Below are 24,392 nucleotides of genomic sequence, written 5' to 3' on the forward strand. Positions count from 1 at the left end.
CTTGACTATCCGTCAAAAGCTCGAAGCTTTTTTATTGACGCAAGCACGTGTTTTTTGTATCGAAGTGTTTTGTGAGTGAAAAATGTCAGATTCAAGCGATGATGAGTCTCAAACAGCATCAGGCCCCGTCGAAAATGCTTGGGAGATGAAAATTCCGGAATTTAAGCCGGAGGATAACCCCCATGGCCTCTTGGAGGAAAGTTCCTTCGCGACGCTTTTTCCTCAATATCGGGAGCAATATTTGCGTCAAGTGTGGCCCCTCGTGCAAAAGACTTTAAACGAGCATCACATTAAAGCCGAATTAGATGTAGTTGAAGGAAGTATGACTGTGAGAACAACACGGAAAACTTGGGACCCTTATATCATTATCAAAGCTCGAGACATGATCAAATTAATGTCACGCAGTGTTCCTTTCGAACAAGCCAAACGAGTTTTGAACGATGACATTGGTTGTGATATCATTAAAATAGGGAAAATTACAAGGAATAAAGAGAAGTTTGTTAAAAGAAGGCAAAGGTTGATTGGCCCTAATGGATGTACTTTGAAGTCAATTGAATTGTTGACTAATTGTTATGTGTTGGTGCAAGGACAGACTGTGTCGGCTTTGGGGCCTTACAAAGGGTTGCAGCAAGTCAGGAAGATTGTTGAAGATACCATGAAGAATGTGCATCCTATTTATAATATTAAAGCTTTGATGATTAAGAAAGAGTTAGCTAAAGATCCTAAGTTGAAGAACGAGAATTGGGATCGATTTTTGCCCAAGTTTGTTAATAAAAATATCAGTAAACGGAAGCAACCTAAAAAGAAGAAGGAGAAGAAACCTTACACGCCATTCCCGCCTCCACAAACTGAAAGCAAGGTAAAAACTAGGAAACATTTTACTAGACAAGTTTATTAATATTTTTGTTTCAGATTGATAAGGAGTTGGCTTCTGGTGAATACTTCCTTAACAAGGAACAAAAACGGCAAAAGAAACAGAAAGAGAAGAACGAAAAACATGCGGCCGCCGCAAAGAAACGAGAAGAGAAAAGAAATGAAGCGTTTATCCCACCATCTGAGGAACCCTCAACGTCGAAGAAATCATCCAATGTTAACACGAAAGTTGATATAGCGTCACTTAAAGAAAAAATCATGAAGGCGCGGAAAGGAGCAAAAATGTTTAATAAACCTGTTAAATAACCTGTTAATATTATTTGACTTGACATCCAAATTTTGACAATGTCTGATTTAGATGAATATGAATCTCAAGAAAGAATCGCTGTTAAAGATGGCTTTTCAGTGCGTGTAGTTGAGTACAAGACCATCAAGCTTATGTCAAGTTTTTTAACAGTATTTCTTTTAATTGATATAATTTTCTCCTGCAAACTTTTTCTTTCTGCAATACAGATCAGATCGCATCTTGGGTATTTTATTAATATGATTACTAGCGGCGATGGTGATACTTTACCCGCGTTGCAAGCTGTCCCAGTGTTATTTTTTCTGATTATTAATTTATTGATGTGTTATTATGTTTATGCGGTGTGGGAACCTAGCGAGCAACCTAACGCAAATCGAACGATGTTCTTTTTAATTATTTTGGCTCTTGTTATGGTGGTTGTTTTATTGATAATTATTATTAGTGTAATCGCACACGCGTATAGCACGCATCAGAAACTCCACGATGGTATTGTGACTGCAATGAATCACTATTTGAACAGTACTACATATAAATCACAGATTGATCGGCTACAAATTGAAATGCAATGTTGCGGAAGCAAGAAATATGACGAATGGTATACGATCAAGTGGCAAGATCAAACACTGGAAAAAGAAACTGGGTATGTTTAAGTAGAAAGCAAATAGATAAACCTTGTTTAGAAAATGAGAGTTTTACACAAGATTTTAATGTCCTGTTTTGTGATTTTTGAACGACATTTATCACACTAGTTCTAATTGCTGTACTTTGTTTAAAACTTATTTATCACTAGAATCCTAATTTGTCTTAGAAAGCGACAGTTTAAAAAAACATCGTTAATCAGTAAATTGTTTTTTTAAAGTTCTGCCGCTGATGGTAATGCTCCGTTTAGTTGTTGTTCTATGAAATCACTTTCTCCCTGTGTCCATCATAAGATCGAAGTCACAGGAAAAGCATATTTGTATACTCCTGAATTTAATTTAAGTATTTCGACAAGAGGCTGTTACGAAATGATTCGCGAGAAAAAACAAAAAGTTGGTTGGATTATTGTGGGTAATTTGTGTCTCTATATTATCCTCGAGGTATGTCGGAGTCAGGATTATCAAACTTGCATAAAATGATTGTTTTTTCAGATTGTGACTTTAATTCTGTTCAGGTTTATACAGACGGCTCATTTTGAAAACCGGCGATTTTACGGAAGTGCTCGTTCGTACACAATCTGGCTTTTCGGAAGTTACAGTGGCAAAGTGAAAGACAATAAAACACCCCCAACACCTCCACCCGTACCTCAGGAATTGAAAGACTGACTTTTGCAAAAAATATATTAAATAAACGATCACCAGCATATTTGTTTATCTGAGACCAAATTCTTGAGTGTTTTCTCTGTAATCAATCGCATTGCGAATGTCGGTATCGACGAGTTAAATAAAACGGCCAAAATATTATCCCCGATTTTCATTGCGAAGCATTTATGGTACTCCGAGCACCAGTAGGTTTCAAACCCTATATTTACATCGCTTTTATTGGAAATTTCCGAATTGCTTCCATCTTCATTCGAGTCTTCGTTGGGCACAAGGAACGTTAAAACCGATTGATAGAAAAACGTTCGTAAAATATCCAGGCGATGCGAGCTGCTCGCGTTCTTTTTATTGCTATTCTGATGTGGATTTCTCGTGATCATATATTTGCCGTAAGTTGTATTTACCAATAGTAAACCTAAAATTCCGCCGTCGATGTGACAAGTCGAGTGGAAGTTTCGCGGATGGCATTGTATGGCGGAACTTAAAATATCTGCGGAATTCTTGAAACAATTAGTCGCGGAAAATTCCACTTCCGAGAGAACGGGGGTGGGACCGCAGAGACAACACAGTTGGATGTCTGGAATTAAAGTACAGCAAACGAAACGAAAAGCCACCTATAATTAAATTTTATAATTATTTCTAAAACTGAAAATAAATCACGTACTGTTGGACTTTTGTACGGCAGAAAAACTGGAATGTCTTTAGAACTTGACGTGTTCTCACTTTGGGCCAAAATTGCTAAAAGTTTGATTTCTTCAGAGTGGAGCGACCACCAGCTATTGGTCGCAGCTGCAATTTTGCCATGAATAAGGACGCAACTAAATAAGGAATCGACGCATTCGGTAAACGAGTCAAGAACGATCTGTAATTACTTTCTTGTTTACTTAGTAAATTAAGTGGGCGGCAAAAACCTGAATCAAGTGGTTTTCAGGACACAAAATTGTTTCCACCATTCCTATTAAATCCGAGGAGTGTCTACTGGAGGAATCGCCACAATCTAAAGAATCCAGCAATCGATCGATCAAAGGATAACATATCTAAAACAATGTTTAAGACAAATCAAGTGTTTTACGGTTTTTTACCCGCAATTCTCTTTTAAACCGTTCGATATTTCTTTGAGATTTGATCTCTTCGATTCCGACAATTAACACAATTGCATTGAAAATCGAGTCGAGAGTCTTCGTGAGGATCTCAATAGTGCAACCACTTGATATCCCAATCAAAACTAAGCTGAAAGGTAGTGTAAAATTGAGAAAATGTAGCTTTGGATTACCATTCGTGATATTCCTTCCATGCTAAGGAGTAGTCTTCAGTGATTGTATTTTGAAGAGTAATTTTTTGCGATTTTCCAAACATGTGGACTCCATTCAATGATCCAATTGTTGAAAAGGGTAACTAAAGCAAAAATGACAAGATATGAATTTTGGGCACCCCCGAAATTGCTAATCTGCATTATCGGCAGTGAAAGGGTTAAGTGTTGAGATAGGATAAAACAGTAAAAAGGAGTTTTTTATTAAGTTTTTGTTAGTATAAGTTTTGTATTTACTATAAGTTTAGTTTAATGCAAGACTGGGGATTTGGTGAAAGCAGATTGTTGTTAGGTGTCAACATAACCTAAAAATATTTACACTGTCAGTATTCCCTTTCTTCCTGGAAAATATGGGCAAACCACCCCCCGAGGTGACACAAACAACATGTGCCGACATTTTTCAAGTGGTTAGAGCAAATATTGGATAAGTAAACATTGACACATCACCGGAAATTCCGTCTGAAATTAGTGATCCAGTGATTGCGCGTCTGAAAAAACGCTTTAAAGCACTGAAATTGGTCGATTATTTGTATTGGTGTCGTAAATTTCGTTATGGAACGTTTTGATTGAAGCGATTCGACGCCCTCTGTGGGTCACCATGACAAATCACTGGTTATTGAACAGGAGACGAAGAGCGTCGCGATACGAACTTGGCGAGGACGGGGCTACCATCGACCGTCCTTGTCGGTCTTGCGTGAAAGTAAAAGAGAGCGGTTGAAAGTTCCACCAACATGAGGAGAAGCTGCAAAAACACGATGTCGAACGTCGCCGCGATTTTCAGTATTGCGGCGGCAACGGATGTAGATGTAACGCGAGAGAGGTGTTGATGGTCCTCAAAGACACTCTAAGTGCACTGTGACCGAGAAGCCGCCACGATGAGGAGGAACGTCAAGGTTTTGCTGCTCTTCTCCATGGCATGGATGTTTGTTATTATTTACTATTTGCAAACCACCGGAGACTCGAAGGTCTGATTTTTTCAAATATATCTTTTCAAAAAGCACGTTTCCACGGATCGAACTTAACCTGAATGTCGGCACGATGCAATTTTGGTGGCGGCGAAGGGAGAATATTGCCTTCAAAGGGAGAGAAAGATTAGAAAGCTTGAGCGCTTTTTCATTGTTTAGGACGTGCTGAGTCAGAAAAACCGCAACCTGCCCTATCGAACCATATAACGACTGTATTACGAGAGTTCTAATTTTCAACCGTGAAAAAAATGATGAATAGAAGATCTTGCGACACTTTTTGGCTTAATACACTTTCACGCTCGTGCAAAAATAAATAGCCTTCTAATGACTTTGTTGCAAAATTATTGCACGTTCAAGTTTTTTTACTAATGATGATATAATTGATTTTAAGCTCGCCCACGCAACTGCTATGACAACTGTTGAATTGTAATAGTGTACTTTTAGGAGAGACGAGCGTATATGCAGCCTTGGCATTACCATCTAAATTTTTGGAACAAAGTTGAAACTGAAAGTGAAAGATTTATTATTAGCACATTGGCTCGGTTTTATTGTGACATTGACTCTATTAAATGATTGAAGAATTGTTATCAGTGCTACAGTTTTTAATAAAGACAGAATCTTTCCATTACTTCGTTTAAAGGAAATTGTTGTAGCAGATGGTGTGACCGAATCTGACAATTCGATTCAGTGAAGCGAGTAAATGGAACCAAAAAACATTTCTTTACAATTAAGACGAAACTTATTCAACCACGCTGAGTATGAACGATTTATTATACTTTTATGTAAAATTTTAATGAAGTTTTCGGAGCGTGAACTTACTCTTTGCTTACAGTTTAGAACTTCTTTTGGTATCCGAACTTTTTTGAATCCTCTATTAAAATTGGATTTATTTTGTTAATTAAATGGCTACGAGATGAAAGATTCAACTTAACAGCATTTACAGAAATAAATTATTTAAAGAATAGTTAAGCTCAAACATAATTTTAATTGAGGCAATTTGCAGTTCCAAATTGATTTTGGACAGTTATTTGCTAATTAAACTTGCATCAGCGCAAATGTTTTTACTTTATGTAAAATTAAGAGCCTATTCTCAAGCGAATACAAAAGTGGAAGTTACGCTTCGGTTAACTTTGTATTTCCTCATCTTCCACCGTGAGAATTTATTAAAATAACTCGCAGCTGGTGTTGTGTTTTGTTTCAAGTGAGATGCGCCGTCGGGACGTACTTAACGACGCTAATAACAAGGATTTATTATTTGATTGGAAACGATCGATGAGTGGCGGCATTCCGCCAAGCCAGCTTACGATTAACACTATGGCAGATCTCAATTTGGTGGTTTTTCGAACCGCCCCCAGCATCGATTAAACTTTCTAAAAATAGAACTAATACTGACATTGCCAATTATGTGACGCCATGCTCCAAAATCAACAACTCCGCTTAACATATCGAATCTAATTGCATCTTATGAAAAAAACAAACACAAATAAAATGCATTTGTTTGGTGGTCGACCCGATTTCTGTGCATGTTCCTGTTTACTGATAATCAACTTCCTTCAAATATTATCATTGCCACAACTTTTTTAATTTCATTGGGATAAAGTGGGATCAGCAATTGGTTTGGGCAAGTAAAGATGATATCTTTCGCCCGCCAAATGCGAAGCCGTATTTAGGAGATTGATGGCGTCAATTTGTAAAGCTTTTATTGCTGAATTTACCTGGGGAAGAGTGCGTTTATGTTGACGGTATCATTTCCTTAAACAGATATTTACTGTACATACAAACTGTTGCATTTTAAAAATGTTTGTTTTTAACTTTGTTATTATTGAGGGATATAAAATACGGTAATAAGCAATAAATGTTTATCGTATTTTACGATATGTCGTGACACAATGCACTTTATGAAAGTTTGAATTCTTGTATCTAATGTCCAAAAATGAAATGAAAAAACAATAATGAGAACACATTACTGTTACTGTAACTTGTTTTTTTGAGATGTAAGATATATGAGTTGTTTTGTATAAAATACTCGTACATAAATTTAGATAGTTATTATCAATTGGTAGCATTAAATTTCACTAATTTATAATGTATTGTTTGATTTCGTTAATCCATAAATCATAATTGTTTAATTGGAATAATTATCAAGGTGAATGTGGAACATTGAACTTGTTTTTCTAAACTCTTCCAAAAATATTTTTGTGGGTGTAAAATATTTGGTGATTTACGAATATTTTATTTGACAGAATGTTTTCATCGTATTTCTGTTTGGTGGAAAACGTCAGCTATTCGAATGTTTGTCTTTTTATTTATAACTCTGACATAAACAGATTCGTATAGGATGTTCAGCCCTCCATGAAGGAAATTGGATTTTCTTTAATAAGTTTTTAACGATGTCAAGTAGGAAGTCTTAGTCGTTCTCCCGAATTCAATAATGGGAGTTTTTTCGTGGATGACAAAACAATAACGAGTTATTCCGTTTCAACTTTCTGTTTTATTTGATACAAAAATTCGATTTGGTTAGAAATGCAAATTTGGAGTGCCACTGTACCTAATTAAATCTTGCGTTTTATTGATTTGTAACGTTACAAAGGGAAAGCTTTTCAAATTTGCTCTCTATATTGACAGTGTTGTGTGAGGGCTAGTGTAATTAAGGGCCTTCCCCTTACATTTGTCCTGAAAGGGCGCCAGATAAGTTCGGCACTAAAGAACGACATAAATTTCTTATCGCGACCTGTTCTGGCATCCACTCAGCCTTCTATTAATTTATGGCAATTGTGGAGTGCCAAGGAGAATTTTTTCGCCATTAACGCCTCAAACACTTAGAAAGGGGCCTAATACTCCAAAGTGGGTCACACTTTGTACGTTTATTTCGGATGTTCTAATTGTATACAAGTGCGCTAATTAAACGTGACGAAGTTTCCTAATTTCTGGAGTCATTCGCAGGCGTGTTCTTAATTTATCGCGGTAGCATCCTGTCATGCGAAACATGTGCTTGCAGGATTTGGGATTTAATAAGCTTCTTTACATTGTTGTCGGTTTGAGACAATTAAGCTCGACTTGCGACAGTGATGCGCCACATACGCTTTCCTGATCCCTGGATAAATCACCCGGAAGAAAGGATAAGCCGTTATTGTAAACGGAGTCGTGATTAATTGACTTTTATGGCACTGATATCAGGAATGATGGGCGTGATAACTTATCGGCGCCGACCGGAATACCAATTCTTGTTTTTTCTTCAATGTCCAGTGAAAAATCATTGCGAGCTTTCGAATTAATGAACAAATAGAGAGTACGCTCCTAGCTATCGCAGATCCGGAATAAGACCGTTTACCACTCCGGTGCTAATAGCCGTGCCAAATAAATTTAACCGTACAAAAGCATTCCAGTTTCCGGAGTAATTCTTTCTTGTTTCTCGTCGCTAATTAACGGAATTAAGGCAGGGACGTAGTTTTTAAAAATATATCTGCATCCATTTATTAATTTAATCCTTTCGTGGTGGAGATTTTTCAAGGCATTTATTTCACTTATCCTCAACTTTATTAGATTTAATCCCCAAGTGCTGTCTTCGCGTGGGTTTGGATTGTTCAAAGTCCATTTCTCGACGGAATTCGCGAGGAATGTAAACGTGGTCAAGTAATTGCAGGAGGATCAATCTCGAGCCTGGAATCGATTCCAATCTGGGAAAATTTTTATTAACAGTGCCACGAATTTAATGGAACGGCTTCTATTATATTTATTTGATTTACGATTTCACGCAGGTTTTTCATTTCTTTCATTATTCGCAGGTTTAGTTTATGCCTTTTTTATTTTTACGGTCCATTACATTTTACGTAAATGGGGCACTATTGACGTCCTTTTGCTTCATGTCATTTCTCTAGTAATATTATTTGATTCTTTTCCCTCATGTGTCACTCGGAAATTTCCAATAAAGCCATTTATATTTAATCTACATTATCTCCTAATGTATTTTTACTGCTCGCTTTTCTGTAAATGATCATAAAATGGGTCTCAAATGTATGAAATTCCAAATAACACATTCCAAAAACCTTGATATTGATTGAACAAAAAAGCTAAATGGCTGTAGATTAAATTTATATTTCTTCTGGAATCAAGGCTTTTCGGTTCATTAAGCTTAAGTAATTACTCGTTCTTTGATTTTATGTTTCATTGATTTTTAAGTCTAGTTCCTTGTTTCAAATTTTTAAATTTCACAAACTGACCGGTAGCTCTATAATTTATAATAATTTAATTTAGTTTCGATGAAATACGTTGTTTTACAACAATTCCTCTTTTTAAAATCGATAGTATGACAAAAGTATTGCATTAAATGTTTCCAAAATACAGTGTCACAAAGTTGCATTTTATGCAACTGTTTTCACTTACATAATATGTTTATTGTGCTACCGAAATAGAAAAAGCAATTTGTTATTTTGTATTTTCTTTTTCAAGTTTATTGGTAGCCCCCGCCCAAGGTGTTTTTTAGATCCGCCACTGTTTGCATTGATGTTATTGATTTAAATAAATAAAAAAACCGGCTTTGTTTGGTAATACTAGAGTGAATTTTAATAACACTGTGGTTTTATAATGTTTTTATGTATAAAAACACTGACTAAAGCCTTTTTCGGTGAATATATTTTTTATAGGTATAATGTACTCTCGGTTTTGTTAATTAATAATAATAAATGTTTTTTTGATATAAAATTTCTAACTATTTATTGGGAAGTACTTATTGATGATTAATTAAATTAATAAACGAAAATATCAAATATTTGGTGGAAAGAGTTTAATTTCCTTGACGCTTTTAATGCAATTCGTTTCAAATGAAAAGTATTTTTTTGATTTGTGGCAAACCAAACTTTTAGCGTCAATTGATTCTGTAAAAAGAAGTTTTCGGCAAACAAAAAATAAAACAAATAATCGGATCAATACAGCAAAGTTTGCTGTATACCAAATGAACTTTCTGTTGGTTTTGAAGTTCCAATGATTGAAGAAATCAATCTAGCGAACTTTACAATATTGTTTCCCATCTTCTGGGATTATTTTACGATAATTGTACAAAGTTTATCTCTCGTAAATTTCATTTTTCTTCGATTGAATCCTTTGTATCGTTTCCGCCAGTTATCGATTTCTGTTTCGTTGATTTGCATTCTTGTTTACTGACTTAAATAAACGAATTCCGTTGGAGATTTCTCAAGGATATGCAGAGTATAAAATAAGACTTGGCTTCAGGAAATACATAATTTAACAATTTTCACCAAGTCTAACTCGTTAACAATGATTCTCTTGTTAAAATTCAGTTAATCCCCGATAGTTCTAAATGAAGTGTCACTTTCGATTCCGGTCGAAAACCAATTAAGTGACGAACAGACTCAGACATTCCGGTCGGTATCGACTAACAGCATCATTTTTCTTGCTCACAGCGTAGATAATAAATGTAAAATATACCGTAGAGTATTACTCACGGGTAGTAAAGCGCGAAATAATTCCTATGGTCTGTTAATTAATTGCAACCATTAGATTTTTGAGCGTTTAGAATTCAGGCTGTGTTTCGTATAATAGAAATAGTAAAGTCCGACCGCCTCGGTCAGTTTGGAAACCGAGAACTTCCCTCTCGATTGATTTTAAACACGTAATTGCTGTTTAAATAGCAGAATACACTATCGTCGAAATAAGTACGGTGGTAAGGTATTGGCAGTTGCAAGGAAATGAGTTCCATTTCGATTTTCCACTTGTCCAATCTTAGTTTTCACGGTGAGGCAACAATTCTATCCGACGTTGGATTTAATTTCTTCGGTGTGAATTTCCTGCTGCAAACAGTAGCAGGCTTTAAGAGCGAAGTGTCAATATTTGCACAATTTTTATCCGACACAAAAGACTCTGATGGAATTTCAAGTTTGCGACTTTTCGCTCGACTAAAGTGACTAAAGTTTGGCGTGTTAAACAGCGAAAACATATTTTGCACTCCGAGACGTTCAAGAGAGAAGTTGTTTAATTATTTTTTTAACACACATTGCTGCTTGTGAAGACTCATAACGTCCAATTAAATAAATTACACGCTGAAATGGTGTAAAAGTTGCTCAACTGCTTATTTTTTAAATTAATATGCATATGAGAAGTTTTTTTGATAAGGAAAGAGTTTGTGCGTCTGGAATTAATTCAGTTACGTTCAATTAGTTAATAAATTTGAAAGTGATGAATTGAACTTTATGAATAACAATGAAATTGCTTGGAAAAATGTTATTCTAAATCGTTTTGGTAACGGTAGTTTAGAAAGTAATGGTCGACCTTCGCAAGGTATGTAATTATGTCATCTTGACCGAATCTTCATTTTTAATATACTCATAAATTCAATTGAGCAAAATTGTACTTTCATTTAATTAAACTCGAGTGGTTGTTGCTGAAACTGTTAACTCTTGTGATGTACTAGATTGTAATTGCTATAACAAGATTCCTTTCGATATTCAAGGTGTGCCAACTGATGGTCGATAAAAGTGTAATTTTACAAAACAGTAGGACTTGTTAATAAATCTCTGACCTGCCGACTAGCACGCTACGACTGTAAATTAATTCAAAACTTAGCACAAATTCAAGTTTTTAATTTTAAACCGATCTGCTTTTATGGATAATAATAGATTATATCTATAGGTCAAGGTGAATAAGAAGCTTCCAGGTGATTGTAAAAGAAAAAGACTTGTTTTGCTGTAAATTTTAATGAAATACTTCCGTTAAAGGAATTTTCAGTTTGGTGGCTCTGAAGCGTACCGTAATTTTATCCCACGTTTTTGTTTTGGCACCATTGAGTAACTTTGCTTTGGGTTATTTTTATGTGGGAGTTTTGATTATAATGCAGGTTTTTTTTAATTCAAAGTGCCTGAAGTGAAGTTTATTTTAATCAAATCGTCAAATTAAACATTGCGCAATAAGCCATATCATGACATTTCGTGTTGGTCGATTCATTTTATTATTTAAAAAAAAAATAAAAAAATTGGCTAGGAGTTTTTAGGCAATTAGGATGATTAATATAACTTTCTCATCAGAATACAGCAGCGTGTCAATTACACTTAATTAGAAGATTATTTTTAACAAGATTTTTTTATCGAAATTAACTTGTAGCTAATGGCATTCAAGGTATTTATTGACTGAAACATAGTGAAAGATATTTCGTATGCAAATTTGAAGCATCTCGATAGACTACTAATTGTTTTTCAGTCATAAATTGTTTAGTGTCCATAAACACAGTGCTTTCGTAATTACAATTTCAAACACCTTTTCAGAAAGTAGATTATGTTGCGATTAATTTAAGATTAAAGGATGCTTATTTTTTATGCTTGTTATTCCGTAAGGAAAGAAGTGAAAGGTTTTCGTCTTAACTATTTTTTTAATTCATATTTCTCATTTATTCGACTTTTTCCTGTATCATCTAGGTTACTAAAAACGGTATTTGATCATATTATTTGCAAATATTGGTTACTTTCACTCATGCTTGAAGAATCATGTAATTAAAAATATAAAATCTCAATTCGAAATCTAATGTTATTACGAATACAAAATGACATAATCGTGGCTACAAATGGGTCAAACTATTTTTCTTTGTAATGATTAATGAATAAAATTACTGTTTAGAAGAAATTTAAGGAAATTGTAGAAGTTTATCTTTTGAAAATCACATTTCTGAATCAAACATTGTCTATTTGTACTTTGCAATATCTTGTTATTTGTAAGTAGCTTTCTGTGTCGATATAAACTAAATAGCTATTTGAAGAGAAAATTCAAAAAGTTGCTTTAGACTTTTTAAAATCCAGATGTATACAATGTATTTATTGGAACGTTTTTAAATTTTTAATACATACTTTCATAATTTGACCTTATCAAATAAATTTTGCATCTGCTTTGTGGGTAGCAACAAATTAAATCGTAACGACTTCCACTCAAAAATCGGTAAATACGGCAATAGAATGTCTACTTTCATCTCTTGGTAACATGTCCGTCTCGAGCTATTATTTCCACATAGTTTCAGAGAAATGATGACCATTTGCCTTTCTAACGTCTTCGTGATTTATTCGTTTCATAATAAACCCGTAGCAAGAATGGCCGTAAATAAAAAACAATTTTGCCGGTTAAAAATAGCGTATTCGGGGTGATTTATCTTTCTGGAAAAGTTTACGACGTGCTAACTCACTCGATCGATATTACAGAAGACAAACCGGGAGAATTAAGCCCATATATAAATTTCTTAGTACGGTGCTTGCAAAGGCCGGAAACTAAAGTGTAAACATGCTCCACCCACGAAGATGTTACTCTCGAAGTTATGAGAAAAATTCAAAAGGCTTTGTAAACACCCAATGACGAAATTGAATCTGACATTTGGATGAGTGAAAGGATTTTGGTTTCAGATGCAATAACTGTTGCAGCCCATGTGTATCAAATAAGATTAGTACAGAAATGATGTCTTTTATTATGGCAGCTGAAACCGCGGCTTTTATTGCGACTTTCGACAATTTGCGATTGTTCCAAACTCAATAAAATTTAATGAGAGTGTGGATGCAAATCTACTAATGTATCTTAATGGAAGTTTTAATTACTAAAGCGATATTGTTATTTTGTAATATCCGATCTCCAGTGTTTACCATGCAAATTTTGGGCTGGATAAACCCTTCGATTTAAATTTAGGACGATAGGAACCTTTACGTTTCAATTACTGTTTTGTTCCGTACTTTTTCCAAATTAAAACATTTTAGGGTTGTAAATTAGCAATGTGGACGTGAATGTTCCATTTTCAAATGAAATTTTTATGGATGGGTCAATCCGCTCTTTTTTCGATAAATCGATTGGAATTTACACAGAATGCAGACAATTTACATAAAACGCAAGCTAAAGGTGACGGAGCAACAAGGTTAATTTATGCAAGCATAAAGTATATTGAAATTAAAAGAAAAACAAGAGGAGAAAATAATCCTCAAAGCGGTTGCTGAAACCTCGAATTTACTTTCATAAAGTTTCAAATTATCTGTTTATGCGACAGATAATAATCTATTAAGGCCCGGAATTAACATCCCAATTGTGAAAGGTTTAGGCGCCGACTTTTTCGACCGTGTAACATAATACAGTTTTTTTCCTTTTTTTAGGTCAAATTAACACGTTCTTGAATTTACCTAAATTGATGTTGACGTTATAATGTTTCTAAAAGTCTTTTTTTAGCGTCTAATTACTTTAATAGCAAAATAATTCTCTTAGGAAAACTCGCGTTTAATTGTCATTAAGATATAATATCCGGTCAAACAGGAAACGTGATCGTGACATTAAAACCCGTTCTTGAAAATTATTGCTACATTGTTAAGGAATTTTAAAACTCAAACTACTCTCAGATCGATTTTTCGATTGTTATACAGATTTATTGCTGTTGCTGACTCATGCGATGAAGACCTACATTAGATGCGCCTCTGCAGACCTGAGCTTAATGGACCAGGAATTGATTTGGTGGATGTAAAAGCTAACTTCATTTAAATAAAAGTTGCTCAAGCAAAAAAGCTGAATTTTGCTTATGATGCGACTGAAATTAGATGCTTCAGAATAATGTTTCTTCGAGTGATTATTAGTGATACACTACTCCAAAAAATTAAAGGAACAAAAAATTTTCCTAAATTTGTTGGTGATTTTTGAAAGGATTGTAACTCATCGAAAAATGGTCGTATCTAGATTAAAAAAAAAACATTTTTAAACTTTAAGTTTCTAGTTTTGAGATCTTTTGGCAAATATTTTTCTGTGCTACGTTTATCACGCAATTCTAAGTAATAGAGCAAGAAAAAAAAATCGGTTTTGTTTTTGGTCCACGGACGTAGAGAATTTTTTTTAGTTAAGTCAATTCATAGGCCAGATAGCATGTTTGTTTACCTTTAATATGTTTTCTTCGTATTTTCTTTACGACAATTTGTTGCTGAGATATCTAACTTTAAATGAAAAAGAATCCTCTTGTCTTTGATCATCGATATCTCAGCAACCAATGACCATACAGGGAATATAAGGGTAGTATCAAAAACTGGAATAAATGTCATATGATATGTCTTATGATTTTTTGTAAAATTTTTTTTACCTTTAACATTGATTTAAAGAAAAGATAAAGAAGTAAGTTTTTGCGTTGTTTTAGTAAATCTACCTCGTATTTACTAATTAATATTGATGGGGAAACTAATGTTTTTAGGTGTTTTTACAGCTCAAAGTATCCCCCAGAGCACTGCTAATTTTTAAATCGATCCATCAAACCGTTTTTTCGAACCGATTGATCAACATAACAAACATAAACAAATGAGAAATTTAAAGCTTAAAAATGTTTATTTTTAAATCTAGATACGACCTTTTTTCGATGAGTTACAGCCTTTCAAAAATCACCAAAAAATTTAGGAAATTTTTTTATTCCTTTAATTTTTTGGAGTAGTGTAAAATAAATGGAAGATCGACTTTAGATTGTAATAATTGTTTTTCGAACATTTCAACTCCTACTTCATTTATGTTGCCAATTTAATATTTCCGTACTTTAATTAAAAATTAGTATAGCATTGACAAAATCGAGACCAATTTTTAAAAGCTTTAAGACAAACTGGGCTTCCCAATAATTGATGTCAGTTTTTTAACAGTTACTTGTACCATCATTGGAACATTTTCCCTTTCTATTGCTCTACTTTGAAGTGCTTCTACAATTACAGGAAGTTCCGTAGAAGTGAAATGATTGCTGTTTATGGCATATTGCGATCACAACATGTATAGTACATAATGTGTAATAGTTACATTAAACTATTATACAGGCTGTTTTGTATTTAATAAAGCCGAATTATGTAAAATCGTAAAAGCGTGTTTTAACATTTTATTAGTATGGTAATTTATTCAGGAAGGTGTGACAACTCTAAAAAAATGAAGCTGCGACAAGAATTAAAAACAAGCGTTGTTTACCTTTGATATAGCTGTTTAATGTTTAAAAATAATAGGCTAAATTTATCTTGGTTTATTCAAGTTGTATGTAGTTCCACTTTACATCTGCCAACACCAAACCTTGATTGAGTTTACGTGCAGTAATGATAATTTAAGGTGAGTTTGTTTACCGTGTAGGAAACAGTTGTACAAAATTGAAATTCTGTTGTACTTCACCATGTATACACCGTCAAAGCTCTTGTGACATGCATGGAAAACAATACGACGTTGGCATAAGAAAGTCGAATAGTTGCAAAATCGCATGCAGATTAAGCTTCGATCCACATTTCGGAAAAAATCCCTAATTCTCCCACAGTGTAATCGCGGAAGAGAAAGTCCGGATAATCTAAGTCAGATCACTTTTATTGTGAGAAAAATACAATTGCAGCATCCCGATCCTTTCACTATCGTTGTTACTCAAGAATAATTGTTTTTTCAGACTGAAAACCGAGCTCTAAGACTGAAAGAAGGGGTGACAATGGCGCAATACAGCGACGACTCGGCTCCAGGACCGGCGGTCCCTATGGCCTTACAGAGTCTGGAAACGACGGATAGTCGCCTCACTTGGAATTATTTCGACGAAACTGGTTATGTGTCCAGAGGAGGACTCAGACAAGGAGAGGATCCCTACATTCGCAATAGGTTTAATCAAGAAGCCAGCGATAATCTTCCGAGTAATAGGGAAGTACCGGACACCAGGAATGCGATGTAAGTCCATAAGCGGCCATTATAAATCCACTGATAACGGATTCGTGTCGCATGTGAAACTTCAATAAATTTCTACTCTTCATTGTACTTGGAGATAAAAAAATCAACAGAGATTGGAGAGAATTGACCATGTTTTTGTTTACTTTCTCGATTTTGAAACGCTGTTTGGGAGTCACGCGAAAACAGGAGAAAAATCCGATTGCGCAACGCATTTTCCCATTTTAAAAATGATTTAGTGATTATGGCAGATGACCAGTACCGACCGTCGGTATTTAGGCTACCTTTCTCTATTTAACTAATGTTGATTAATCGAACTTTTGGTCTTGGTATAAGTAAAAGTTGGCACACGTGACCCTGAACCTGATCTAATTCACTTTCGAATTTACCGGAAGCTGTCACGGAAAAATCTATCTAGACGATTTCTAAAAGAATGTGTTTGTTTGCGATTGATCGGCACTATGTAATTCACAAAATTGTAGTACTTATAGCTCAATCATCTGTTTAATGGTTTGCAAACAAGGAAATTATTAGAATAACTGAAACGTAATTATGATTTTTAAATCTTGAATAATTTTTTTCTTTGCCACGTTTTCTGTTTTAATGATACTTTACGTTATTTTATGTCTACTTGGACATTAATTGCTATCTATTCAATGTCCAGTTTTGTTCTTCCGGTGAAAATTATTACGAACGCCATATGCAGTCGTTTATGATTGGTTTCAAATATTTTATTGGGAAATTGAATGAAGTGAATCACATAATAAATGCGAGTTTTGTAATATCACTTACATCATGCATTAGTACGCATTTCCATGGGGAGAAATCTATTTCCCTCTGCACTAATAATTTATTATTCCACTTTCCCGATGATTGATTTTGGTCGTTAGGTCAATAACGCAGATCGAATAGTAATCAAAAGTTCAAACATTGTTCATGAGTTTCCACTACTCGATGCAACTCTGAAGTTGTGTAATTATCGCGGTTAAAAGATTTGCGAGCTGTATTATGGTTGGTAAAACACTGGCAAGTGCTTTGTGCACAAAGATTTGATTTTATTATTTGTCGAGCTTGGGATTATTTGCAAGATTTTCAGTGAAATTGTTAGAGTTGGTTGTTTTACCTATTACGTTTTATGACGTCAGAAATTTTCTCTGCAATAATAACAGTAGCAATGTCCTGATATAGTTGTTGGGAAAATTTCAACAATCGTCCAATAACTTTTACTCCACAATTCCATGCACTTTCAGATTGTTGTCGACTGCAAACAGTTGATAGTACTTGACGTTAGCTGAATTTTAAATAGAATACTTTTTTATTGTTCGTCACATTGAAATCGCCTCTGTTTTGGAATAATTGATGAATGGAATAGCTGCATATGCAGAAAACTTCATTTAAAACCGTTGTTGATTTTTGATTCTAGCATGTCATTTACATTTGTTGAATATACAGGGTGTTCCGGTTAAACCCCACATTACAAGTATTGGGAGTTCTAACAATGATATTTATCTAAAATTTGACTAGATTACACCGGAAATAAAAAAAATTGTTATTTTAAATAGAAAATTATGTTTTTTATTGCGTTTTTGGATTTCTCAAGTGATTTTGAGAGAGTTTTTATCAGACTTTTCTATACCTAAATTTAATCGTTTTTGAAATATTTGCTTTTTTGAAATTTTTGGAAAATTTGCATTTTCCTCTCCAAAAATCGATAACTCTACCATTTTTAATTATTTTGAAATCGTATTTGGGCATATGAAAAAGGAAGGTTAGATCTTTTTTTTTGTGTATTTATAATTGGAAAAATAATTAACAAACCTCCAAAATTTAAAGTTACGTTTGGGAAACTTACTCCTGACTGAATTTTTTCAAATAGAAGGCCCCAATTTTTTCTTCACTAAATTAAAGAGAATTTAATTCTGCATTCCTTATACCTAAATTTAATGATTTTCAAATTATTTTGACTTTTTTTACAATGAAAGAAATTCATTACTATCCATGGTAGTTTTCTTATAGTTTGCCATTGAAATATTTCTTACTGAAAAAATGTCAAGTTTTTTCGTAATTGTGTTATTTTTTTTGTAAATACAAATTAAATTTATTTGATCTAAATTTGAATAATTTTGATGTTCTATTTTTTTCTTATTTCTATGTCAACTTGTCCTGAAGTAGCTATGGCTAATGAATTTTTCACAATATTAAAAGAAGTTACTATAACTTGAAAACTATAAAACATGGGTATAGGGAATGTTAATGCAGATCGAAGTAGAACTAAATTCTCATCCATTTAGTGAAGAAAAACTTGGGGCGCTTTATTAAGAAAAAATGAGTTAAGGGTATTTGAAGTTTCCTAAACGTAACATTACATTTAGGCGGTTTGTTAATTATTTTTTTAATTAATAATACACCAAAAGAAAGATCTAATCTTTCTCTCTCGTATACTCAACTACGGTTTTAACATAATAAAAAATGGTACAGTTATATATTTTTGAATAAGAAGATTCAAATCCAATTTTTTTTTAAAAAGGTCTAAATATTTGGAAAATGGTTAAATTTAGGATAGGGAAGGCTAATAAAAACTCTCTCAATATCACTTGAGTAATCCAAACGCTATAAAAAACGTAACTTTTTATTTAAAGTAACAAAGTTGATATCCACTTCCGGTATAACCGGAAGTTCTGCTATCTTGAAAATATTTTCATTGATCAGGATCTAAACGATTATGGTTGTAGTACAAAATTTTATATAAATATCACTGTTAGAACTCCTAATACTTCTAATGTGGGGTTTAGCCGGAGCAGACTGTATAATAATATCGAAAATGGAAATATATTTCCAAAAAAAAATATGAGCAATGATGTAAATATCCTGTCATGATTTAATGAGTCTTTTATAACATTTATTATTTAGCTATACTTGCCATAATTTGTTCCAGTGTGGAACAAGAGAATTGTTGTCTCAAATGACAGGAAATGCATTCTAATTTTATAAAACTGACTATTACTAACGAGATTACTAATGTTAATATACACACTAAGCAATTGTTAATTTATTAAGAATACCTAATGTTTAATCGTGGATTTACTGTTGTCATAAATTGAATATTTTATGTATTTGTGAATTTAAATTGATTTTTAGTGTATTTGCTATTACAGTAACTGCATTAACATTTTTATGCAGAGAGTTTGATAGCAGATGAAATTTATTACTCACTAAATAAAACTAAAATAACAAGATTTTTTAGTTATTTCCATATCCGTACTCATCTTTAATTGCATCGGCAATTTTCTCTGCGACCATGACCGCCGGCGCATTCGTGTGGCCCGAAATCGTGGTTGGGAAAACTCCCGCATCAACAATCCTTAACTTCCCAATTCCATGAACTTTAAGATTATTATCGACCACGGAAGTAGTTTTATTCGGCCCCATTGCTGTTGTGCCACAGGGATGATAGATGGTTTGTGTCATTTGACGAATCATACACTCCCAATATTGTTTCGAATACTTGGTAAACTCCGTACAAATCGGTACATTAAGAAGATTGGCATTGATTTTTTTGAAAGCTTCAGTTTTTGTTAAATTTATAACGAACTCGATTCCTTCAATTAAATTATCAACGTCTTCGGGTTCTGCAAACATGTTCAAGTCGATGAGAGGAAAGTCGACGGGATTCGTTGATTGTAAAGTGATTCTCCCTTTGGATTTTTGATGCAAGAGGGCCAAATATACCGTAATGTCGCTTCGTGAGTTGATTCTGCTCAAGAAGTTGTAGACGAGGTTGTCGTCGTAATTGTAAACTCGGTTTAAAATTGGTAGGGTTGAGCCACCGGGAGGAATAAATAAATATTCGACTGTGGGGAGATCTGCAGGACCGGCTCCAGTGTGAATGAAGCCGATGCTGTCCACATGGGCCGGACTGGTCAACGGACCTAGTCCGTTCAAATATTGTTCAAGTAATATCTCCATTGTAGTACCAGGAAGAGTATAATTTGTTTGTATAACTAGACCGGGAAAAAGGGGATGGTCGAGTAAGTTTTCACCAACTGGTAAATCTGCAATTACTTCAATACCCAACTCTTCTAAATGTTTTTTCGGACCTATCCCTGACAACATTAAAATTTGAGGCGAATTTATAGCTCCTGCTGAAAGTATGACTTCTTTGTCAACCCTTACTGAAAATTTTTCTTCTTTGGTGACAAATTCAACTCCTTGTGCTTCTTTACTTCCCAGATCTATTGCAACTTTGGTTACTAAAGCGTTAGTTATGACATGGATATTCTTCCGTTTTCGGGCATTGTCCAAGAAAGCTGTACCCAAACTTTGTCTCTTTCCGTGTTTAATATTAATTTGAGATTTATCAGTACCAATTTGCCCTTTTCCGTTATAATCAAGACGTGTCATATTTAATTCATCACACGCAGCAATAAAATTTTCATAAAGATCTGAAGCTGGAAATGAATATTCAACGTTCCAAAATCCTCCGATTCCGTGATAGCCAGGATCGCCGTCAATTTGCGAATTTTCCGATTTGATGAAATAAGGAAGCACGTCTTTGTATGACCAGCCAGGGTTACCTAAAGCTTCCCATTGGTCATAATCTTGAGAATTTCCTCTAACATAGAGCACAGCATTCAGGGCACTGCTGCCTCCTATGGACTTGCCTCGAGGAATCATACATTTCTGATCTTTCATTCCTTTAATTAATTTCAATTAATTATGAGTATGAAAAGTAGCGATAGTGGCACTTACCTAAACAACAATTTTTTTGAGGCGTACTGTAGTACCCCCAATTCATATCACTGAGTTGTAGAAACATCAATTCTGCAGGTATGTTACTAAAATCATCTTCTTCACCTCCTGCTTCCAGCAAGAGAATCTTCCAGTCGTTTATTTCTGTCAGTCTTGTTGCTAAAACACTACCAGATGACCCAGCTCCTACTATAATAAAGTCATAATGCCCTAAATCAGTAGTTTTATTTGAATCAAGTCCGGGTTGAAATTCAGCATTGCTTTCAGGAAGTTGGTAAACAAAAGCTTCAGCATTTCTTTCAGTGATTAGATTTGAGTAGTAGTCAGTTGTTAAAGAAGAGTGAACGTCCATAAAGAGGACACAGAAAATTACTAACCTCTTGAAGTACATGATGAATTTTGAGTGGGCTTAATGTGTTCTAATTTTCAATTTATAGAGGATGATTATCATGAGCGATAAGAACAGTATACGAAAAAATCAATATACTGATAAGAACCACTTTAATAGTCGTTAAAAATAATTTAAAAATAAATAAAACACTTACTTGAATGAATTATATTGATATAATATACGGAGAGTTCTATTATTAGTATACATAGCACTATACAGGATGATTCTTAAATAGTCCGACAAAATTTTATTACAGCTTCCCAACGATAAATGGAGGCAAACTGTACGATTTTTACGTTTATATCTTTTAGGGGCAAAACCCCCTTGATCCATGTCACTTACGCCGTTTATGAATTGTTGCAATAATCAAGTACATTTTTATCAAATTAATACCATGGTTTTCACTACCTGTGCTAATACTATTTTCGAACACATCAGTGGCGTACGCTTTACTTCGAATATTTGGAGAACGGTTAAACAAAGAATTTTTTAAATATTTTTTCCAGCATGTTCTCATTTGATACTACCAAGGATAAAATTTTGTCGGTGTATTTAAGAATCACCCTGTATGTATACAGTTAGGTATATTTATTTCATTCCTTGTTGCGTTTTTAAATTGTGAAAAATTAATATTACATATTTTGAGGTTGAAAATATTTTTTTCGCAAAAAACAGCTAAGAACTTTTGGACATTTATATCCAGTCCAGTAATTTTTTTCACCATTAACATTTGTTACAATCTCCTGTATTCCTTTTGACACATAAAACCGCATTACGGCACTATTACCTCCGTGTGATTTTTCTCTAGACGCCCCACATTTATTATCTGAAATCTCAGCTACTATATTATCTTGAAGTGTTTTGTTGCTCACTTAAACAACAATATTATGTTTGCGGTATTGTATATTCTCTCTATTTATTTTAGTAAATGCGGTAGCGAGGTTTATATTAAACTCCGCTTCTCCACCTCTTGTATCATCGATTTCAGAAACTAGTGGTAGAATCTCGAAACTTCCCGAATTTAAGATGATGAATGTTAAATTTTGGCGGTTGGAATTGCTTGAATACTTTCGAGTTGTTTCATTTGATGAAGCTCCGGTTTGAATGCGGAGTTGGTGAGTGCTAAGTCGTAAACGGTAACTTCTGTCGTGCATTTGGTGAATTGGGTTTTTGTAATATTCAACGGTGAATGAACAATGAGTATTTAAAAGAATGGATGGAATAACAACGAGGAAAACGTTATTTTAAGGACTGAAGTAATTACTAAAACTACTAAATAAATGTCAATGATGATGGAATTATTTTGAATAAATTGAAACAACAATTTCACTAATTTGTTTGAACTTTGAGAGGAGGTAAAAATACGCTCTACATCTTTGCTTTTTGTGATTTCACTGTGAAACAGCGAGTCTGCACCGGACAAAGAATTTAAATAAATGTCTCTCATGTTTTACTGTGTTAAAATATAAGACGGTAATTTAACTCGGTAAATGGTTGGACAAAACAAATATTAAAGTCCCACAAAATGAGAGTAAATTTTATCAAACAATGATCGGATTTAAAAATTGTGTTATCAACTAATTAATATTTTGTTGACTTTTCGTTGAATTTTAATTAGAATTTTTGTCTTGTTCTTTTCGAATATTTAATTTGAAAGTTTTTTTATTTGGAAAAAATCGTAGTTTTGCTGAGATAAGACATGGGAGTGTTTTTTTCATCATATAGGTTGCCCCAACGAGTTGAAAAAGTCCATTAGTGACCTTTAAATGGTAAAATTATTTTTTTTATATAGGACATTGATAGATATACTGGATCTAGTCCATCGTCTAAAATTATTTTCAGGTGTCTCAAAAAAAGTTACAATACAAACTTGTGTTTTTTTTTTTAATGAAACACCATATGTTTCTTAGCATTTTTGGATGTAGATTTTTATGACAATGTTTTTAAGCTAAATTTTTATTGGTCGGTTTTTTAAACGAAAACATGCAGTTTTTAAAAATTAATTACACAAAAACTAAGACATCTAGAAATATTTTTTACTACCGCAAAGAAGAAGGTAGAAGCTATAAGGTTGTAACAAGTTTTTAGTGTGTTGCATTTGCAAAGATAAAAAAAATGATAAAGAAATGAATGAAATGAAATAATGACTATTGTTTCACTATCCAAAAAGTGCACAGTTGCACAAGAGATGGAAGAATAATAATCACATTTGTGTTAAACTGAATCCATTATTCTTTATTTTTACAATAAAATAACTCGAATTTCAGTATTTATAACGACTTTTACAATATCTAAATCAACGGATAAGTGATCCGTGGTGGAATTCCTATGGTTGCCATAGTATCAACAATGCTCAAATATTGATTGTTGCTTTGTTGCAACAATTAATATTGAATGTTAAATATCTTTTCATTTATCACTTCTAGACATTAAAAGTTTATTTTTTTAGATAAACAATTTATCAATCTATTAGATGCAAAAATGAAAAATAGGGTGTTCCATTTAATTTTTTTCAGTTATTTAATTTCTTCTTAATTTGTTAATCTTTACAAATGCAAAACACTAAAAAATTGATACAGCTTTAAATTCTGTACTTTCTTCTTTACAGAAGTAAGAAAAGATTTGTTCTAGCTGTCTTAGTTTTTGTGTAATAAATTTTTTAAAAGTGCATGTTTTCGTCAAAAAAACCGTTTTATTTATAAAACTAAGCGAAATTGACTAATAAAAGTTTAGCGTTAAAACATTGTTTTAAAAGGCTACATCCAAAAATGTCACGAAACATACGGTGTTTTATTTAAAAAACACAAGTTTATATCGTAACTTATTTTTGGGACAT

The 24,392-nt window shown here is 33.6% G+C and overlaps 5 protein-coding genes across 6 annotated transcripts in view; 3 read left to right on the plus strand and 2 right to left on the minus strand.

Moving 5' to 3' along the window:
• Nucleotides 1-1,397, plus strand: LOC123004717 (KRR1 small subunit processome component homolog). The gene is made up of 2 exons (XM_044398112.1): nucleotides 1-859; nucleotides 913-1,397. Exons 1-2 carry the CDS (start codon nucleotides 83-85, stop codon nucleotides 1,177-1,179), a joined length of 1,044 nt encoding a protein of 347 aa, XP_044254047.1. The 5' UTR covers nucleotides 1-82; the 3' UTR covers nucleotides 1,180-1,397.
• LOC123004718 (rod outer segment membrane protein 1-like) lies at nucleotides 1,176-2,619 on the plus strand. Of its 2 annotated transcripts, XM_044398114.1 has the most exons (4): nucleotides 1,176-1,329; nucleotides 1,387-1,817; nucleotides 2,037-2,256; nucleotides 2,308-2,619. In XM_044398114.1, the coding sequence occupies exons 1-4, from the start codon at nucleotides 1,219-1,221 to the stop codon at nucleotides 2,479-2,481; spliced, it is 936 nt and encodes a 311-aa protein (XP_044254049.1). In that variant the 5' UTR covers nucleotides 1,176-1,218; the 3' UTR covers nucleotides 2,482-2,619. The 2 variants fall into 2 exon arrangements, with proteins under 2 accessions (XP_044254049.1, XP_044254048.1); XM_044398113.1 differs by having other exon boundaries at nucleotides 1,219-1,817.
• LOC123004716 (protein fuzzy homolog) lies at nucleotides 2,208-4,406 on the minus strand. Its single transcript, XM_044398111.1, has 6 exons — nucleotides 4,104-4,406; nucleotides 3,749-3,870; nucleotides 3,558-3,705; nucleotides 3,387-3,512; nucleotides 3,140-3,337; nucleotides 2,208-3,089 (listed from the first exon to the last, which is right to left on the minus strand). The coding sequence occupies exons 1-6, from the start codon at nucleotides 4,179-4,181 to the stop codon at nucleotides 2,511-2,513; spliced, it is 1,251 nt and encodes a 416-aa protein (XP_044254046.1). The 5' UTR covers nucleotides 4,182-4,406; the 3' UTR covers nucleotides 2,208-2,510.
• The window catches only part of LOC123004715 (polypeptide N-acetylgalactosaminyltransferase 2), a 26,617-nt gene continuing 6,485 nt past the window's right edge, over nucleotides 4,261-24,392 (plus strand). Inside the window, exons 1-2 of the mRNA XM_044398110.1 lie at nucleotides 4,261-4,749; nucleotides 16,151-16,419. Coding sequence (XP_044254045.1) covers nucleotides 4,660-4,749; nucleotides 16,151-16,419 — 359 coding nt within the window. The 5' untranslated portion in view covers nucleotides 4,261-4,659. The remainder of the gene's footprint in view (nucleotides 4,750-16,150; nucleotides 16,420-24,392) is intronic.
• On the minus strand, nucleotides 19,143-21,556 carry LOC123004714 (glucose dehydrogenase [FAD, quinone]-like). The gene is made up of 2 exons (XM_044398109.1): nucleotides 21,166-21,556; nucleotides 19,143-21,110 (listed from the first exon to the last, which is right to left on the minus strand). The coding sequence occupies exons 1-2, from the start codon at nucleotides 21,554-21,556 to the stop codon at nucleotides 19,657-19,659; spliced, it is 1,845 nt and encodes a 614-aa protein (XP_044254044.1). The 3' UTR covers nucleotides 19,143-19,656.

The sequence above is a fragment of the Tribolium madens genome, unplaced genomic scaffold (genome assembly GCF_015345945.1).
Source record: "Tribolium madens isolate multiple individuals breed KSU strain unplaced genomic scaffold, Tmad_KSU_1.1 Scaffold_20;HRSCAF=117;Tcas5.2_LG4, whole genome shotgun sequence".
NCBI lineage: Eukaryota > Metazoa > Arthropoda > Insecta > Coleoptera > Tenebrionidae > Tribolium > Tribolium madens.

Coding starts and splice junctions, on each gene's coding strand:
- LOC123004718 (XM_044398113.1), top strand. CDS start 1,219: ATGTCTGATTTAGATGAATATGAATCTCAAGAAAGAATCGCTGTTAAA. Junction 1,818..2,036: donor ACACTGGAAAAAGAAACTGG/GTATGTTTAAGT, acceptor GTTTTTTTAAAG/TTCTGCCGCTGATGGTAATG. Junction 2,257..2,307: donor GTCTCTATATTATCCTCGAG/GTATGTCGGAGT, acceptor TTGTTTTTTCAG/ATTGTGACTTTAATTCTGTT.
- LOC123004717 (XM_044398112.1), top strand. CDS start 83: ATGTCAGATTCAAGCGATGATGAGTCTCAAACAGCATCAGGCCCCGTC. Junction 860..912: donor CTCCACAAACTGAAAGCAAG/GTAAAAACTAGG, acceptor TTTTTGTTTCAG/ATTGATAAGGAGTTGGCTTC.
- LOC123004716 (XM_044398111.1), bottom strand. CDS start 4,181: ATGTCGGCACATGTTGTTTGTGTCACCTCGGGGGGTGGTTTGCCCATA. Junction 3,513..3,557: donor GGTTTAAAAGAGAATTGCGG/GTAAAAAACCGT, acceptor ACATTGTTTTAG/ATATGTTATCCTTTGATCGA. Junction 3,090..3,139: donor TGCCGTACAAAAGTCCAACA/GTACGTGATTTA, acceptor ATTTAATTATAG/GTGGCTTTTCGTTTCGTTTG.
- LOC123004714 (XM_044398109.1), bottom strand. CDS start 21,556: ATGTACTTCAAGAGGTTAGTAATTTTCTGTGTCCTCTTTATGGACGTT. Junction 21,111..21,165: donor TCAAAAAAATTGTTGTTTAG/GTAAGTGCCACT, acceptor AATTAATTAAAG/GAATGAAAGATCAGAAATGT.